The sequence below is a fragment of the Lemur catta genome, chromosome 20 (assembly GCF_020740605.2).
Source record: "Lemur catta isolate mLemCat1 chromosome 20, mLemCat1.pri, whole genome shotgun sequence".
Classification (NCBI taxonomy): domain Eukaryota; kingdom Metazoa; phylum Chordata; class Mammalia; order Primates; family Lemuridae; genus Lemur; species Lemur catta.
Genome location: NC_059147.1, coordinates 33586724 through 33606887, shown reverse-complemented (window position 1 = coordinate 33606887; position 20164 = coordinate 33586724). Strand labels below are relative to the sequence as shown.

At 50.8% G+C, this 20164-nt stretch overlaps 1 protein-coding gene across 13 annotated transcripts in view; it reads right to left on the bottom strand.

Annotated features, from left to right (window-relative positions):
• Window positions 1-20164, bottom strand: part of LOC123625372 (BTG3 associated nuclear protein) — a 70566-nt gene that overhangs the window by 26731 nt on the left and 23671 nt on the right. For 6 of the 13 annotated variants that reach the window (XM_045533800.1, XM_045533807.1, XM_045533802.1 and 3 more), the window contains 4 exons: window positions 17524-17615; window positions 13668-13867; window positions 4611-4727; window positions 2760-2935 (listed from right to left, as the gene is read on the bottom strand). In XM_045533800.1, the coding sequence (XP_045389756.1) occupies window positions 2760-2935; window positions 4611-4727; window positions 13668-13867; window positions 17524-17615 (585 nt within the window). The remainder of the gene's footprint in view (window positions 1-2759; window positions 2936-4610; window positions 4728-13667; window positions 13868-17523; window positions 17616-20164) is intronic. The other 7 variants (XM_045533805.1, XM_045533806.1, XM_045533801.1 and 4 more) reach the window with 3 other exon arrangements.

Below are 20164 nucleotides of genomic sequence, written 5' to 3'. Positions count from 1 at the left end.
CATTAATGGATCGGATACTTTGCCAACATTTATACGCAGAGAATCACTTGAAGACGACCTCATTTGTCTCCGGCTAATCTTCCCCCACCCCTGTGTCAAGCAAGGCGCCCAGACAGGGACTTTCCTACCACGACACTCTGCTGGGACAGACATCCCCAAGGGCAGAGTCGGTGAGAGAGACATTTATGGCAAAAGTGTTTTTCCTAATGGAATGGAATTATAACCTCTTCTTCAAGACACGGTAAAATTTAATTTTGGAAAAATTTCTCCAATTTGCCCCAATCCTAACAACCTGTATTGTATGTCAAAGTCACAGTGGGTGGAAACAATCAGTTTTAAAAGTGGTTATACAACTTTGCTCAAAGCTTTTGCTGAGGAAGAATGTCTTACACGAAGTTTATCCTCTCATATTTAAGGAACTTAAACCCATATACGAAGAAAATTCGTATTTTTCCTTGTAGATATTAATACTGAGTAAGTTCCAAATCTGATTCCTTCTGGTAAGCTCATTTTAGGCTCACTCTCTCTCCCAACTGAAATATATTTCACATTAATCATATCACATTAAGAAACATAAATTTTAAAACATTTAAAATTTTTAAGGCTTAAAAACTTAATTTTTAAAAATGAAATCAAAAATTTTAATTTTTAAACTTTATATTTTTGGAGTTCTATGATAACCCCAGACTGACTCTCCAAAATTATCAAGTTTTTTGTTCTTTAGCTAACACAGGGTTTTTTTAATTAATTAATTAATTTTTTAGGGATGGGGTCTCACTCTGTTGCCTGGGCTAGAGTGCAGTGGTGTGATCACAGCTCACTGCAACCTCAAACTCCTAGGCTCAAACAATCCTCCTGCCTCAGCCTCCCAAGTAGCTGGGACTACAGGTGCACAACACCATGAACAGCTAATTTTTCTATTGTGGGTAGAGACGGGGTCTCACTCTTGCTCAGGCTGGTCTCAAACTCCTGAGCTCAAGTGATTCTTCTGCCTCAGCCTCCCTGAGTGCTGGGATTACAGGCGTGAGCCGCTGGGCTTGGCCCGAGCTAACAGTTTAAACCAAACATCAGGCCCACAATGGGTAGCCAGATCTACGTGAGTATTTATACAAAATCCACACAGAATAACAATAAGAACGATTAGTCTCGTCTGCAATTTTATGATGTAATTTTCATTCAATTTCCATGCAAATGACATCAGTAGCATCTCTCTTTTCCTCAAATTTAATGTGTAAAACAACCAGTTGCCTCAACCTTGCAATGCATACATATACAAAAGCCTACACATAAACATTCATGGTAGCATTATTTACAATATCCGAACAGTGGAAACCGTCCAAATGCCCATCAATTGACGAGAGGATGAACAAAACGTGGTCCCCCTGCACGGTGGAAGATTATTTGGCCAGAGAAGGAAGGCAGCTCTGATACATGCTACGATATATATGACTATATATGACATACTGGATTCCATCGCTGTGAAATGTCCCCAGGAAGAAAATATCCACAGGGACAGAAAGCAGTTCAGTGGGTGGCAGGGGCCGGGGGAGCGTGGGAGGAGGATGGGGGGGTGACCGCTAATGGGGACGGGTTTCTGTTCGTATTTTAGAATTACACGAAGAGGCCATGACTGCACAACCTTGTGAATGTACCAAAAGCCAGTGAAACGTACGCTTTAAAATGGTCAGTGTCACGGCATATAAATTAGGTATCAATGTGTAAAGTTTCCCTGCCCCTCTTCCTTCTTCCGCCATCTCAAGCCTTGTAATTCGTATTGGGGAGAAAGCAGTTTTTGAGAAGAACGTGGTTTTCAATGTTTCAGATATGCTAATGAGTCTAACAGCAAAACCTTTGTTCAACAGAAAAATCTACGTCAAGTTTTTAGGAAAAAGCAACAAGTCCGATGTAGAAGCAGAAAAACCTCGAGTTCTTACTCGTCAGCCAACCCAGGCTTTGGAACTCCGTGACACAAAGCTAAACGCGTCTGAGTCCCCTCCTTTCTCTCTCCGCACTGTCGTAACTGCAGTCACGAAGTCACTCCCGGTGACGGGTGTCAGTTAGTCCTGAGGGACACACAGAGGCTCCCGTGTGTCGGCCGACCACGGGCAAGCGCCAGGCGACAGGGCACTTCAGACCCTGCAGGACAAAGGCAGTGTCTCCCCCACCCAGGGACTCTCAGAAACCCGCGCTGGGAGTCAGGTAGGACAAAGAGCGTCACCTACAGGTAACAGTAACGGTAACGCCCACCCCCCTCCCGCCGGCATCAGCGGAAGAGGCAGCACCCCTGGCGCCACGGACTCAACTGAAACTGTTCTTTAACCCAGTGGCCCAGCTGACAGCCTGGGGCAGGACGCCAATCACAGGGATGCAAAAAGACTGAGCATCAGAGACAGCCGACCGCGAGGAAAAATGATGAGAGGTTACAACTGTCTGACGTAGGACAGCAGCCGGAAGTAGATTAAATAAGTGACACGGATTGGGCACAACTACACAAATCTGTCGTAACGTGGAGAGATTTCTACTGTGTCAGGGAACAAGCGAGTTCCAAAATTATCAGGTGTGCAGAGAAAAAGCCCAGAAGGCTTAGAGATCTCTGAACGGTGGAATGACAAGTTATTCCCTTTCTTCATCGTTCTTATATCGTATTGCTTTTTGAAAAAGCAATAAACATATATGACGTTTCTAAAAGGCAAGAAGAGGGAAAAACCTGTCCCTGTGGCTGCTCCAGCCAAGGGGAGAAGAAACTCTCTGGGACGCACCTTCCGAGTTCAGGGTGATGAGGGTGACGTTGCTCCCGATGCTCTGGCTCCCGGACTGCCCGCAGTTGGAGACGGAGTCGCTGGCCTCGGAGCCGCTCTCCCCGTCCTCGTGGTGGCTGTCTTCTTGGCCCGGCACCTTCACCACAATGGTGTTCTGCCGCCGCCCGGGAACAGCGCTGGACAGGAGAGAAACACACCAGCCGCATGTCGTGAGCGCAACACAGCAGACGGCAGGGGCAGGGCGGCCTCGTGGGGAAGTTCCTCTCCCCCCACCTACCACAGACTGACTAGGCAGGGCCCGCGACTCTCGGCCTTCCAGACAGCTCTTTCTACAGAGATTATTAGCCACTCTAATAATACAGTGGAAGAAACTGTACAAAATAAAACTTGAACATTTAAAGAAAATATCCCCATCATAAGGAGTGAAACTGTGACTCGCTGTCACGCCGGCCTGGAGCGCTGCTCTCTGGCTGCAGAGGTGACCCCACTACTGCCGGCACCACGAGAGGGCCGGGTCACGGCCGTTACAGGCAAGACTGAGCTGGAGCAGGTGCCCCGAGACCAGGCCACCCAGTCCACGCTGTCAGGGCTCCCTAACGATGGCCCCACCTCCAGAAATGCCATCACCACTCCCAAGTACTTGCAGGGACAAAAAACACTCAAGTGGCCTTAAAAAGACAGTCAAGGATCCCCTGGGAGCTACCTCACCACACGGGCCCCTGACGAGAACAACAAAAGACTGCCAGCAAACAGGACCACAGGGGCAGCCCCAGAAGGTGCTCGAAAAACACATGTGGAGACTTGTTACTTGCCTTTTTAATGACCCTGTCAACATGCCTTAACGTGGACGGCCACACACCGAGAAAGGGGAAACAGGCATAACTTCTCTTTGTGAAAAGTCAAAAAAAAAGGTGTTCACGACACTGGCCGCGCCCAGAGGAGGGGGCCGCACCGTGCACTTGGGGAACCTGGCTCCATGGAGACCCTTGGAGAACCATGGAGAACTTTCCGGGCCACCCTTGCTCCTCGACACCCAACTCTGCCGCTGAGCTCGGCGTGGGCCACGGGCGAGGCAGGACGGACAGAGCCTGTGCCTTCTCACCAGGCGGCTGGGCCTGGGCCCCCCCGCCCACCTGCCACCTCCGCCCTCGCACCCGCAGCGGCTGGCCTAGGAACCCGAGCTGAGACGACAGGGAAGCAGCACGGAGCTGGAGGAGGAACAAGCCGCAGAAGAGACGGAGAAAAAAGCAAAAGAGAAACTCGTGAAGACACAGACAGGAAACAAAAAGCAGTGACACCCGCTCGGGGTGTGTCACTGGGAGAGAGGACCCTGACCGCCGGGCAGGGGCCACCTGCACACGGGGTGGTGACCATGTCTGCTGTCCACTCCCATTTTCAACCAAGGTGCCATTCAAAGTGTCTCAAAAGGAGTAAAAAGGCCACAAACTCAGCATGCCCACTTCCTGCGGCAAACGCAGAGAGGGTGTCTGTTTACCTGACGTGCTTCTGCATAGACAGACAGACACAAGTAACCAACGAGCTAAGCTGAAGGACAAACACCTTCACGGACTGCTGTGGAGAGACAAAGCCATCTCCCTCCACGACCCCACCAGCACGAGACACAGAGTCCCTGAGCCCCCCGAGCCACTCCCTCTGTGCAGCCACACAGCGGGGCAAGGGCACTGTGCGGGCCCTCCCCGACCTCCAGGAACGGGGGTGGTGCCTGCCAGGCTCAACCCTGTGGCCAGAGATGAGCCGCGTGCTCGAATGTGCCCTGGTTGGGGATGTTGACTTATTCCCACGGGACGCATCGCAGTGGGGGAAAGGTGAGGTGGGTGCCGTGCTACTGACTTGCTAATGACATTTTCCAGGGAATCCGGTGCCCTGTTGCTCAAGGGGTCGTCCATCTTGGCTACAATGGCGTTCTGCCGATCATTGTTGAGTATTACTGTAGTCTGGGGGACGACGCTACGGAACAAAAGAATCACAAAGAAAAAGAAGACCTTAAAACAACAACAGTCATTGAGTGCATGCGAGTCATTCAATACAGTCAGTCCCAGCGACCTGCACTGAGGGAGGGAAGTGGCCCCGGACAGAAACCACTGACTTTGTGCCAGGTAAACACACCTGGAGACGGGGACTCGCCAGTGGGGTTTAAGTGTCCTCACGGCTGGAGTTCTTGGTCTGCACAGCCGGACAACACGGGAAGGCTGCGCTGAGGGCATTCGAACACGTGATTCAGAGCAGATGGGAAAATGGCAAGCTGTCACCGTGCACGGTTACGGCCTCTGAGGCAGCAGGTCTGTGTGAAAACCAGCTTGACGTTTTGCTCGTTCCACCCAACTGACCCCTGCGTGACAGACCTACTCCCAGACCCGTGTGGCACTGGTGTCATTCCAGCACTCTGGAAGGAAAGGGGCAGACACCACGCTGGACGGGGAACGGAGGACACAGCACGGCCTCCCTGCAGGCTCTGCGGGAAAGCGGGTCGGCTGCGACCTCGGGCCTCGCGGTTCTGCTCGGAAGAACAGTGATTCTACAGAAGAACAGGCCGCGGCCCAGACACCGTGAGAGCCGGCACGTGCCAGACGAAGCGCTCGTGTGTCTATCGGGCGGCAGCCACCACAGCTCCGTCTCAAGGCATTGACTCTTCATATCTTTCAAGCATTAATTTTTTAACCCGTAGCACTTTGTGGTCACAAGAAATCTCTAAAGTGTGCCTTCCTGGGGAAGGCTGGGAGTAGGAAGGTCTGGCACCTGAAACACAGAATGCTGCTACCTGAGAGTGAAAACCCCTCTTGGATTTTTTTAGACCCCTTTGATGTGCACAGGTGAAATCCGGCCTGGTGCCGGGGCCGCTGGCTGTAACTGCACACTCAGTGTGGGGACAGGTGCTTCTGAGCTAAGGCCGGGTCTGCGGCATCTCACACAAAGCTGCTGCTTTTCCAGTTATTCTACCTGTTCTGGCGACACGCAGAGTGACCCACCGAGCCCTGACCAATCACCTACAGGTAACCCCAGTGACCTGGCCTGGTCACTGCAGTGGCTTCCGGGCTGGGACAATCTCGTGCTCTTCACACACACACAAGAGGAGACAACGGTCTGTGTGCAGCTGGTCTCCTCCCAGCGCGTGTTCCTGGGAGGGCGGTATGCCCGCATCCTACACACTCAACTCCCTCTCCCCCTCTGAGCAACTAAACGAGGACAACGCTGCTGGGTGGACAGTGGTTCTCTGATGTCCCTTCCCAGCGGCCATTAGCAAATTAAAGGTCGGAGAAGAAATTTTAATGGAGCAAAGTTCACTCATGCCACCATCTGGCGAGGGCACAGGACTGAGTATGTCTTTGTTCCTTGGAGATTCCTCCTAGGATGACGGAAATCATGCTCTGAGGAGCCAGGTTCTGGCTGACACAATGCACCCTGGGGTCCCCAAGACTGTGCAGAGGGCTGTGGCCGTGGGTCACCCTCGGCCAGTGTCCAGACCCTCACTTCCGGAAGGCACCACTTCCTAAAGCAGTCCTCCTCGAGAGAGCACCCCCACGTGTCTGGTCCCTTTCACAAGCCCTTTTCCCACTTACAAAAAATTACCTCTGACTCCAACTATCCTGAAACTCCTGTCCACCCAGGACGAGACCTGAGTCCCAACGCAGGGTCCCCGATCTCTGGCCCAGACACAGCAGAGCCTCCCGACTGGTGAGGGACCCTCGGCAAACTGGCGGGTTTACAGTTCTTTGCTTTCGACAAAACTCATGGAAGGATCTAGTTGGAATTTTAGCTCACAGATCATCAAAAATAATTTCTGATGATAGACCACTATGGTTTTTGGCACATAACATGCAGAAACGAAGGGCTCCTTCCTCTCTCACAGATTTATTGATGGGAACAGAGTTTCTCTGTGTTCAGAACCATCGAAACCAAAACCAGAGACAGAACCCAAACTGAACCCTGCCCCACACGCAGAAAACCGTAACTGCCCACGATTCAGGAATTAAGTAAGAGAAAAGCCCCATCTCCTCAAAAACGCATTCACGGCCAGGAACGGTGGCTCATGCTTATCATCCCAGCCCTGGGAGGCTGAGGCAGGAGGATCGCCTGAGCCCAGGAGTTGGAGGCTGCAGTGAGCTGTGGTCACACCACTGCCCGCCAGCCTGGGCGACAGAGCGAGACCCTGCCTCCAAAAAGAAAAGCATATTTACAATATTTTATTACTCAAAATAGTTATAAGTGGGTAGGACATTTATGTAGTTTTCTGCAACTGTGCACTATTAATTTCTTTAACCCCAGGGCCTTATGGATACAGGACATGAATTTTTCCAGCTTCAGTTTATATCTCTATTTCTGCGGCAACAGAGTAGGACAGCCCGGTTAACAGGATAAAGTTCTGAGAGCGAAATGAAATGGAAACAAAGGTTCCAAAAGTAAAGCAACGATGCATAACGTGACTGCCAAAAGCTGACTCGTGAGGTGTTCAAAGTGGATGGTGGTGTTTATGTTACAAGGGAAACATTTCAGAGAATAAATCAGTGCTGTCTTTAAATATCAGCATTACAATATTCCAGAAATAACACCCTTGCAACTAATGCAATTTATTTCAACCTCAAATTGTACAAAAGCATAGTTTTTCAAAAATTTTGGAACACATCTATCGCATTAGGAACGAAATAGCCCTCTAAGGGTCAGTGTAGAAACAGTGCGGTATTAAGTGGCAAAAACAGTACAGATGAGTATAGATGCGTGTGTACATGCGTGTGCACGTGAATGAAAGTGTGTCTGGAAGGATTTTCAAGACATCTGGACGGGAAGTTATGAACTAGCTTTCGTTTTCCTGTGTTATTTGAATTTTCTGAATATGCTGGTATTTTCTGTCCGTGTCACAGGTGTGCCATTCTAGGCCACTCGTCCCCACCATTTACTTTGTGTGCTGGCCTGGGCTGAGCTGTCATCCCCGGATCACTCAGCAGATGCTGCTGGGGAGACTGAAAATCCCAATTAATCCGCTCCACATCCACCAAAAGGCCCTGGGCGAGCCCTCTGGAAGGCATGTGCTTCGCCCGCCCCGGAGCCTCCACACGGCTCCCGCCCACCGGGCCAGCCTGTGGCCACCTCCCTCCCAACCACCTGCCCTGCACCCCTCGCGCGTGCTCAGTGGCCCCACGCCCGCGTGAGCCAGTCCCTCGTGACAAACCCCTACAGGGCGCTCTCTCACACGCACACACATCCCTCCAGCTCGTTCTGCTTCTCTAGTTGAACCCTGATTCCCATGTTTTAAAATAATTACGGATTCACAGGAAGCTATAAAAATAGTAAAGTCCTGGGAGCCCTTTGCCCAGCCTGCCCCACGGCTGTTTGCGTGTTTCAATTGTTTTACTTTGACGGATTCAAAACAAAACATCTCAGCTTCCAGGGCTGTCCTGGCGCACGTGTCCCAGCAGGACGTGGCCTCTGCCTGTGGCAGCCACAGCCCCGCACCCGGGAACCGGCTCTCTGCCCTCCGCTCACGGTCCACACCAGGGGCTCTGCTCAAGCATGTGCAAAACAAGCCACCAGAATAAGACATAAAAGCATCTCCTTGAAAAATGTAGATTTAAACTGTTTTCGCAAGTTTTGTTTGCCATGTTTTACTACAAAAGGAAAACTAAAAATAAGTTGCTTAGCACTTGGAAAACCACGCAAGGGCCAAGTGCAGACGAGTACGCAGGGCGGGGGTAGGGAAGGGCGGCAACACCAGGACAAGGCCCAGCCACACCAGGGGCCGGACAGCCGAGCGGAGCCAGCGACAAGTACACGCAGGCCCTGGAACGAGAGAAGAAAGAGCCCAACACTGTCGGCAGCGGATCCAGAGGTCGCGCCCCTGGCTGTACGCAAGGACGGCGTCAAGTCAGGTTCACAGACCCACAGGCAACGCAGCTCTGGCTCAGAACTTGCTTCGTAAAAGCCTACAAAGCTCGCAGAGGCCCTTGACTGGACGCTGAACACACGTCCTCCCATGAGTGCAGGAACACGCACCCTGCCCCTCCTCCTGGGGCCTAACACAGAGAACCCCCAGAACCAGGACAGCGGAGGGTTTAACACCTGCAGCCATCTCCAACCGACTGGCCGGGGCAGCCAGAAACACCACGTCGGTTTGGGTCTGAAGCTGTTGCTAGGCTCCGGGGGAGCGGGGGTCGCCATCGATGACCTGTGTCTGCCATGGAAACGCGGGGAGGGAGTGTGTGACCAGCTCACTAGACACATCTCTGCCTGGGGACAAATCATTGCAGGGCAGGGAAGTGTGTGCACAACGCTGTCCTCTGCCCAAACCTCAAGGCTCACTGGAGACGCTAAGAGGACAGTCACCCTCAGGAGCGGTACTTGACACATCTTTCTGAAAGATGAACTTCACAAGGAACCACTTATATTTTTAATTTTGAGAACTAGTATTATAAAGAAGCCTCTGACTTACTACGATTGTTATAAAATTGTAGAAACATGCTAAAGCTTTTAAAAATAAGAAACACCAGCCTTTTTCCTGTTAGTATGTCCAGTTCAGGAAAACACAGCAGAAACGGGCGTGTTTTGAGTTGCCCTCTGCGCTCACGGGCAGTCTGGCTCCACAGCACCTGCCGGCCACGCAGACGCCCCTGCCAGGTCCCGGCACTGTGCCACGGCCACCCTGGCCTGCACCCACCTCGGCCACGTCCAACTCGCACTGCTGTCCTGTGTCTAGCTTCGAAGAAGTAGCGTAATGAAAGGACTTTCACGTTTACCTGTATAAATGCACCTGCACATGCCCTGACCCCTCGGGCCACGTAGCAGAACACCTGCCCTTACAGAAACGTTCACAGCCCAGCACTCACAGGACGGCCCACTCAACAAAGGCTCCACAACGCCACACGGGCGCTTCAGCAGCTGCCGAACATCTTCAAAGTCAAAGCCTCCTGTCACTACATTTAGAATTACAATCGCACAGCATCCAGAGGCAGGGCACATCTGCAGGGAGAAACACAGCCCCCCCTACAGGAACTGAGAGTCCACTTTTCTTGTGCCCAAGCGGACGGCTGCTGTGGAGGAATCCCGTCCAAGTCATCGCACAAATATTTTAATCACGATGATTTAACTTCAGCTTCAAAGACAAAAGGATTTCTTTTTTCTTGAATTTATTTAAAGAATCTTATTCAGGTGTAGAATCTGGAAATCTAGATCCAAAATACCAAGGGAGGTTGGCAGTCCTCCACTGCGTGCCGTGTTCCAAGGAGCAAGGAAAACAAACAGCCTCAGCACTGATAGCACAGACTCGGCGGCCGCTTTAATTAGGAACAGCCGACAGGTGGGTAGATTTCGACCAGTAGAGAGGCTGTAGCTGTGTCCGTGCGGGCCGGGCTGGCTCTGAGCAGGTGCAGCCCCCCCCACGGAAGGGCGAGGGCCACCTCCGGGGACGCTTCTGCCCCCTCTCCAGAGGCCTTAAGGTGCCTGCATTTGTCCTGTGGGATCACATGCAGACTCTCGCAGGAGTACATACAAGCTCCCGTGGGATCTCACACACACACACGCTCCCTCGGGATCACACGCAGACTCCAACGAGTCGTTCGCGCCCAGCGAAGGGCGGACCTGGGGGATCTTTAGTTGTTTTCAGAGCATGTGATCTGGACACAAGACTATCTGTAACTTACATCCTTCTAAACCTTATTTTAAGCATCTGAGGCCCAGAATAAATAATCTATAGAAGTACTAATTTACTACTCAGAATGCTAACTTATTTTTCACTTTTGGGGGAGACTTTTCTGTGTTCCACTGCTCACATTTTAGACACTTATTCACTCACATGAGTTTACAAATCAGTAAGTTTCTAAGTTAAATATACATATTTCTCCTTGATATGCTGGGATTAAGTTCCTATGCACCATCTCTCTGCCCACGATTTCCTGTAACAGCTTCAACTGTTGGCAATTTTTATTTCTCATTTTCAGATCTTATACGGAAAGAAATGCCAGATTTAGTACCTTCTTTAAGTCGTTCAAATATATTTAAAACTTTGCTATGAGAAAATATATATTAATATTTAAAACTATGAGAAAATGGAGGAATGGTTCTTCCATTAATCTTACATTAATTTTTATAAATAAGTAATGGTTTTATTAGCAATATTACTAAACCCCATGCTGCTACACAGTAAATGTATTCTATAATAGGTTTTTACCTTGCCAATATGATTCTTTAAAACCAGAAAAATTAATTTGGGGTAACAAAATTACACACCTGGGTCAGTATTAGAAAACTTTCCTTTTATTTTTCCACTTGTGAACACAGAGAAAACCACGGCAGGTCTCTGGGTGGCCTCAGTGCTGCCACTGTCCCCAGCCTGCCTGCCTCCCGGCACCAAGGCAGCCCTGGCACAGACTCCCGTCCTCCTCTGCTCGTCCCCTCTTTGAAGATGAGGAGGCTGGAATCTCGGACTGAAACGACCGCATGACCCGCGGAGATCACCCCACAGTGCCAGTCGGGGAACTGTGACGCCCCCAGGCCCGAGAGCCTCTCGTGCAGACGGAATTCCAAGCAGGGCCTTCTCCAGGCCCAGGCCACACCGACGCCTGCTCTCCAGGCTCCACAGCCCCCTCACCCACAGCGAGTCCTCTCTCCTGGCCACGAGACTGTCACAAACTACCCGTGGTGGAATCTAAATGGAGAGATTGCATCAACGCTCTCCCTAACTCACAGTGACGGCCTGGCCAGCAAAGCACGGAAGTGACAAATGACAGGTGGCCATCCATGGGCAGGAACTGTCATTCCTCTTTTCATTGTATCCCTGAGAGCAAAGTTCTCAATGGAGGTGCCCAGGGTGCCGTGAGCCCCCGTGGGACATAGGTGGCTGTCGTGGCTGAGACACCGGCAGGCTCTGGCGGGTGCTGGCTGCGGGGGCCGACACCTTCCTCACAGAGTCGGCCTCGCCCCACACGGATCCTCCCGCATGAGCTTCCCAGGTCCAGATGTCCTGAGTGGAAAACACGCCTCTAACACGCCAAACCCAGAATCTTACCCCATGCAACATGCACACACTAAATAGCTTTGCATACTTCTAATATGACTTAAATTTTCCAGGAATTCAACGATTACGTAAGCCCAGAAAAATTATACTTTATTTACAACTTCCTTAGGGACTGCTCATCCTTTTGTAACAGTCTGTGACAACGGGTGTCTGAGCCCCAGCATGATGCCCAGGTCGGTCTGCAGGGACCCTCCCGCCAGGCCCAGGGGTGGCACCTGGCTTGTCACTGGGAATGAGCAGCTCATTACACACCACTGTCACATTTCTCTACTACAGTACACTTGGGGCAGTCTATTAGTTTTACATTTTAAATTATACTTTCTAAACACTGCATTTTAGGATCAAGGGGCATTGCAAAAACAGTCACCCTAAAGAAAAGGCACTGGGTCTGACAGGCTCGCACACCACTGCCTGGGCCCGGCGGGGCACCTGCATGGAGAAACGGCCAACACACGCGTGCAGGAGAAGCACGCTGGCCACCGTATGAACGCAGTGCAAAGGCCCGTCCCAGAGGCTGCCACGAGCCACCTACCTCCCCGCTGGGGACTGCGAGTCCCGGTTCCAGCACCACCAGCTGTAGGCCGGGGAGGGGCCGGGAGTGATCACACCAACACAGCTGGCACCCCCTGGAGCTGTCCCAGACTAACCAGGGCAGGTGGTCACAGTGATGCTGGGGCATGCTCGTGAGCACCCCAAAACTAACCGGCGAAGGATCCCCCCCTCCCCTCCCACACTCCCAGGCAAAGTCCACAAAGCACCTAACACTGCTCCAGCCACCAGCACAGACAGGCGGGTGGCACCCAGCAGCCTCCTCGGATGGTGGTGGCCGGGCCACGGCGCCCTCCGAGGCTGGCTGGGGCTCCCACTCCTCTGCACCCCCAGCCTCCCGCTGCCCACCGTCCTCACTCCCCACAGGCACACGGGGCGGGGGCTGCGGTCGGGCCAGGGAACCCAAGGGAACAGCCCTCAGGTAAAACCACTTCACGCTCTCAGGAAGCACAAAGACACGTTTGTCTCTGCCACGAGTAGGACTTCTGCTGGGCCAGTTGTGGGAACGGCAAAAAGGCCAACAGGACTGATGGTAACTGTCCCGAGAGCCTGGGCCTCAGCTGACCCTGAGCTAGAGGCGCTGGCACAGTGCCCTGGACAAGAGACACATGAGCAGGTCCAAGTTCCAATTGACCAACTATTCGTAAGGTTCCTGTTCAGACAGTACGTACGCCACTGCACACCTCTCTAGGTTGGACTCTAAACCAGTGGTCCCCAACCTCTCTGGCACCAGGGACCGGTTTCATGGAAGACAGTTTTTCCAAGGACGGGGGTGGGGAGCTCAGGCGGTGACGTGGGTGACAGGGAGCGGCTGTAAACGCAGAGGAAGCTTCGCTCACAGTCACCGTGCCCCCCTCACCCCGTTGCTAAGTTTCACGGAAGACAATTTTTCCACAAACCAGTACCAGTCCTTGGCCTGAGGGTTGGGGACCACAGCTCTAAATATTTTTTTAAAAATAAGCACAATAAAAACAACAGACTTGAATGGAAAGTTTGATATCCTCAGGTGGAATTCATACACCCCGCACATGAAGAGACTGTATCTAAAGACTAGCCAGACAGAGCAGGAGAAAGGAAAGCAGCAAAAGCGCATCTTCAAAGACCGGGTGGGTTAGTTCCAAAGTAAAGATGCCTCAGGCTGGCTCACGTCAGAGAATGTGAGAATGACTTCAAGTCACCTCGGCAGGATGTCATGTGTTTAGCTTCGGTCTAAGTAAAACCAGCAACACGGAACTGCTGCAGCAGATCCCTTGTGGGCAGAGCAAGCGGAGGGACTGCGCCAGCTAGCCGGGGCGACAAGGGACTTCGCAGGGTGCCCTGCCCTGGCCTGTTCTTACCATCGCACTTTGTTGCACGTCTGGGTCGCGCCGAGGGGGGAGCCGGCCACCATGGGGACCTGGATGGGGCTGTGCTGCTTGTTGGTGACCAGGTCCAGCTTCTCCTCCAGAGACTTGCAAGTCGCCTCCAGGGCCTGCAGCTTGGCTTCGATGCTGTCCAACCGCAAGCAGATTGTCTGGTTAATGGAATACAGGAATGACTGGAAGTGAAAGAAAGGGACGCTTTAGAAAGGGCATCTCGAACTTGAAGGAGGTAATTCCAAGAAACCTGGGATAGCTATTTCCTAATTTTAATTGGATCTGTTCCAACAAAACAATCCCTACACTGTAACTAGCTCTTTAGTTACAAGCCAGAAACATTTGAGTAAACAAGCTCACGTTTTAAATACAAGTCACATTTTGTATGTACAAAAACCACGGTTTTACTTGCATGCGCAGTTGTGATTTTTAGTTGAGCCCATGTAATAAAAAACTTATGTCGTCTTTAATATGTTATTACATTAATCAGTAAATTTCCATAACAATAGTCCAATCTTTCTAATGATGAGAACAGGTTACACCTAACACCAAGACAGCCGAAAACCCGCACTGGCCACGAACATTCACGTCATACCCAACTGCCCTGCAGAGATGACCAGATCACGTCCGTGTGCCCTGACGCTGACACCTGGTGCCACCAGCTCCTGAACAGCAAGCCTGCCACCTAGTGGCGAGCAGCCGCACGGCTGATGACTGGCTGCGGAGTCCCTATCTCCCAGCAGTCGCAGCAGCGAGGGGTGCGCGGGGCTCCTAACCCAAGCAACACACCAAACACGCAACCACACAGGCAAGTGCTTCCCTCCCCCAGCTGCTGTCCCGGCCAGGAGCACACGTGGAAACGGATCAGTCAGGTGGGGATCCCACTGCGCAGCAGAGATACCCTCCCCAGGTCCCCCCAGCTTAGCGACGGTGTCGGTGCTGCCGAGCGGCAGGTCGGGACAGCACCACCAGCCCTGCCGGGCGGTTCGCGAGCCCAGCACCTGACTGGAGAGGCCACATCTGAAAACAATGAAGAACGTAACGTGTGCCGTCTTTTCCTTCTCCTCTCCTGCCCTTGCCTTGAGAGTACAGAGCCCAGGGTGGACACATCGGAAGGAAGGTGACAGGCACAGGAAAGCAGGCGTGGCGCCCGGGAGCTACCCAGAGCTGGCCGTGGCGTGCAGGGCACAGGCGGGGGTGTGGCGCCCACATCTGCGCTGGAGGGACCCTCCACCTGCAGGTGACCCACACGCTGCTTGTGTCCCTCTCCCCACCCTGAGGGAATCCACAGGACACGAGACCGCAGCGATACCTGGCATCCTATCTCACCGCTGGCATCAAAATGTGGGTGAAGAAGAAAATGGGTGCTCTTCTGTGAGCATTTCCAGCAGGCTGAGCCCATCTCATGAAGCACCTAAACGCCCCTGTGAGCCTTCCTGGTGCCGGGGCAGCAGGGCCACACGGGCGTCAGGAAAACCCGCACCCACCGGAACAGTCCCTCTCCCCAGGCAACCCCTTCTCCCAACAAGGCTCTTCACGACAGCGCTAATACGGAGAGGAGGCGGCCAAGGACACTAATTGAAATCCACCCTCCTCTGCTAACTACCTGTAACCTTGAAGCAGCGAGAGAGGAAAACACGAGACACGTGTCAGGTGGACCCAGAGCCCCACGCTGGTGCTCGGTCACCTCGGGCCGTGAGAGGCCGAGCCCACGGTGCAGCTGAATGCACGCATTTGGGGAAGCCTGCGGGTTTTTTATAACTTGAAAATATCAAACATTTGGCTCTTGAAGTCTTTAAACACAGTAAAAGCAATATTTTAATTCTGAATTAGAAATGATTCTGCCTGGGGTTTGGGTGAAAATCACTATTACATACTAATAAAACAACTCACCAAAGAAATTAATAATGAAGAAGAAACAGTGGGAAATAGCATTTTTATTTTTTTATTGGCCCCTTAAATTCAACTTGATTTTTTTTTTTTTAGAGACAGGGTCTTGCTCTGTCGCCTAGTGTAGTGGCATCATCACAGCTCGCTGTGACCCTGAATTCCTGGGCTCAGCCTCCTGAGTAGCTGGAACTATAGGCCTGTGCTACCACACTGGCTATTTTTTTTTTTTTTTCCAGTAGAAACAGGGTCTCACTATGTTCCTCAGGCTGGTCTCAAACTCCTGACCGCAAGCAATCCTCCCACTTCGGCCTCCCAAAGTCCTGCGGTTACAGGCATGAGCCACCTCACCTAGTATTTTTATATGTCTTTTACATACAAGTGATATTAACCATAAACCACTCACATCTACTTGTTAAGGAGGTCCTGGCCATGTGGCAAGCAAACACCGTTAAATCGTGCACATGACCATACGTGTACGGCAGGGCTCAAACCACAGCCCGACCTCGACCAACAGTGGAGCGGGAACCAGGGCAGGGCCACTTCATTTTTACCGTCTACGTTTCTGTGTTGTTTATAAGGAATGTGTCTTTTGTGATAAAATTATAATTGCATTTTACTTTAAGACATGATAACGTGCTGTTACCAATGCAACCGCCTTCTATCTGTCCTCTGGTCTGAAACAGAAATTTTAGGGAGAATATAGTTTTAAATCACCTGGGCATGTGTACACGGCTTCTTGTTGTTAACAAAATGAATTGAACACTTCTGAACAGACAGCCTGTATAAACAGAGGAACTATGAGAAAAGTGACTTTGACTTCCATTTGTATCACTCTCATCAACTTTTCACATGTGCTGATTTACCTCCATGACTCTGCAAACACTGGAACCAAACAAGCAAATTCAAAGACCCAAAAATAACTGACTGACTTGAGTGTTTCCAAGCCTGTCTAGTCCACTTTAGAACTCAGGTGACTTAAGTGACAGGCACAGGAGTAATTCATCACTAGTGGAAAATACAGCCACCGTAACTGTTCACTTTCCTGCCGCCCAAAATGGGCCTCTAGGTCTACAGGAAGACGCCTCACATTTGGCAGCAAACTCCATCTAAACCACATTTATTCTTCGTCATCTTCAAGAAACAATGGCTTATTCTCTTATGTAGCGAGTTGACTGGTGATTCACAAAAATGTTATTATATGACCACATCCTAACCCCTGCAACTTACAAATATGGCCTTATTTGGGAAAAGGGTCTTTGCAGATGTCAATAAGTCAGTGAGACGGTCCCAGATTAGGGTGGGCCCTAAATCCAGTCGCAGGTCCTTTTAAGAGAAGGGGGGCAGGGCACTGTGGCTCATGCCCGTAATCTCAGCGCTCTGGGAGGCTGAGGCAGGAGGATCACTGGAGGCCAGTTCAAGACCAGCCAGAGCAAGAGCAAGACCCTGTCTCTACAAAAAATAGAAAAAAAATTAGCCAGGCATGGTGGCACATGCCTGTAGTCCCAGCTACTCAGGAGGCTGAGGCAGGAGGATTGCTTGAGCCCAGGAGTTTGAGGCTGCTGTGAGCTATGATGAGGCCGCTGCACTCCAGCCTGGGCAACAGAGCAAGATCGTGTCTCAGAAGAAAAAAAAAAGAGAGAGAGAGAGAAGGGGAAAGAAAGACACAGAGTTGAGGAGGAGGAGTCCACATGAGGGCGAGACAGAGACAGGAGCACTGCAGTCACAAGCCGGGAGCACCTGGAGCCACTAGAGCCGGAAAGGGCAGGAAGGATCTTCCCCCAGAACCTCTGCAGGGAGCGCGGCCCTGCCGCCACCTTGATTTCAGACTTCTGGCCTCCACAGTCGTGAGCGGGCAAATGTCTGTTTCCAGCCACTGGTTCACAGTGACTGCGCACGGCAGCCTGGAACGGAAGACGTCTCCGCTCCGCGAGACCTGCGGCCACCCTACCTTTATGGACGGGTCCTGGCAGTTGATCTCAAGCCGCTGGCGTTTCAGAGCTGGCTCGTCCTCATCTGTCACCACGTGATTCTCCAGAACAACTGAAATCAGTGAGACAAAAACTTGAACTCTCACGTGAAAAGCTTTGTAGAATTCTTCTAACATTAAGGCAGTACACGGCACTGACACCTTAAGGTGAAAGAAGAAATGGCACCAACTATTCCACATTTTGCCTTTTTACAGTTTAAACTTAAAATTCTCACTCAGGCAGAAAATAGGATGATGTCTCCTTAATCCCAGGAAAACCCGAGATACTAGATAAATTACTTCCCTGACGTGCCGCTGTTCGTCCGAACACCAAACCGCAGCCGTCTCTCTCACTGCTCTGCGAGGCCGCCCTGTTGGTTTTGGTGCAATAAACCCAACCAATAATGATGATTTCTTTCCAACTTCAAAATAAAGTCTTGTATGTTGGCTGCCTCATTGCAAAATCGAAACTACCTTCTGAACATCCCATTTTCACAGGTGTTGATAATCCCAATAGTCTCAACCCCACACACTCAGCTGCCCAGAGGCCTCTCCCCTCCCCTGCAGCTGAAGTCAGGTGCCCCCACCCCAGCAGCAACCTCAGGGGGTCCCTAGGGCTTCCCCGAGGGCAAGCTCTTCGGCCCAGATCCAAGCCCTAGCCACGAAATGGCCCCAACCTCCTCTCTTTTGTCTAAAATTGACTAAAAAACGGTATTAAAGGTAACCAAAAATCACAGACAAAACTGTCCGCAATCACTTCATCCCTGCAAACCACATTTCTGTTTGCCTGTGATGCTTCCAGTCCTCGTCCCCAGGCCTAGCTCATCACTAAAACTTTACATCTTTGCAATTGTAGACAGAATTTTATAGTCGACGATTTTTGCTGAACATTACGTCATGAGTATTTTCTCTCCTTTCGCTACAGCATTTTTTTCTTCTTGTCTCTTGGCCTGAAATAACCAGTGTGAACTGTATGGTGTGTTTCCTACCTCTTTCCATGGGCTCACAGGTGAGCACACGACGTCTGTGTGGGAGGGGCAGGAGCATCACCAACAGCTCTGTCTACACCCTTCCTCCCCTTAGCAGTGAGTGTGGACGGCCCTCTAAGTTACTAATAATAGCTTTGGTGCTGTTGTCATGTTTTCTAGAGATGGGGTCTCCCTATGTTGCCCAGGCTGGTCTAGAACTGCTGGACTCAGGGGATCCTCCCACCTTGGCTTCCCAAGTAGCTGGGACTATCTGGGCCAATAGCTTTAGCTCACTTTTTAACAGTAATACCAGTTTGTTAATCTATTCTACAGAAATCAGTGCAGCGTATAAGAATACATATTATGGCCGGGTGCAGTGGCTCACTCCTGTAATCCTAGCACCTTGGGAGGCCGAGGCGGTAGGATCGCTTGAACTCAGGAGTTCGAGACCAGCCTGAGCAAGAGCGAGACCCCGTCTCTACTAAAAACAGAAAAAATCAGCTGGGCATGGTGGCGCGTGCCTGTAGTCCCAGCTACCTGGGAGGCTGAGGCAAGAGGATCGCTTGAGCCCTGGAGTTTGAGGTTGCTGTGAGCTAGGCTGACGCCACTGTACTCTAGCCAAGGCAAGAGAGTGAGATTCTGTCTCAAAAAAAAAAAACAAAAACAATGCATATTATATATGTGTACATATAAAACATACATATACATGAGCAGGTTTACTACAGCACTTCTGGTAGAAAAAATCAGAAATCTGAATATTCACACACCTTGGCAAACCACCCACTGCACTTGCAAGCTCGCCCCACACTACAGCCACTCGGGATGAACTCCCTGTGGCCAGACGACATCCGTCTTGCTACAGGCGGTGGGACTGCAAGTGACAGTTATTTTCTCCTTTGTACTTTGCTACCTTTTGTACACGATGCTTTTGCTAATTTCGTATGCATTACTTACAGAGTTAGACAAAAGAACGCCCCTGGCAGTCACCTGGAACGCCAGGCCAGGTCACAGGCACAACCTGTGCACGTTCAAATGAGCATAGTGAGCACAACCACGTTGAAATATTAATAAGAAAAATCTGGAAAAACATACGTGGCAACAATTTAAAAGCAGCTACACCACTAGGACTATGGGAAACTTTTATTTCCTCTACTTTCTTGACTGTATTGTTAAATTTTATAAAATTCCTCAACCAACTATGAACGCAAATGTGCGTGATACACCCTGGTATTCGCCAGGCGTTGGTGCCCTTCGGGTCAGAGGCTGCGAGCCGTGTGGGTGCGCAGGGCTCAGGGCTCCGCACACAGCAGGTTTTTAGCAAACAGCCAAGAAATTGTAATTCCCAGGCATTGAAGGAACCGAGATGGATGAAATAAGGGTTAGAAATGATTCGTTTTTTGGACTATAGTCTACAAACAGAGAATTTATTTGGGATAGGCTGTTAGAATTTTAATAGCTCTAAAATCCTTAGAATTTATGTAATTGGAACATTTTTCTTTTATATCAATGTAGTGCGTGTTTTCTAAAGAAACTGACACTTACCTTCTAAAATATAAACAGATATTTTCGAAATTGTTATGCGCAGTGACAGTGACCCTTATAGACAAATCAGTAGCAAAATAAGGTGGAAAACTGACTAAAGAACAGCATTCCTG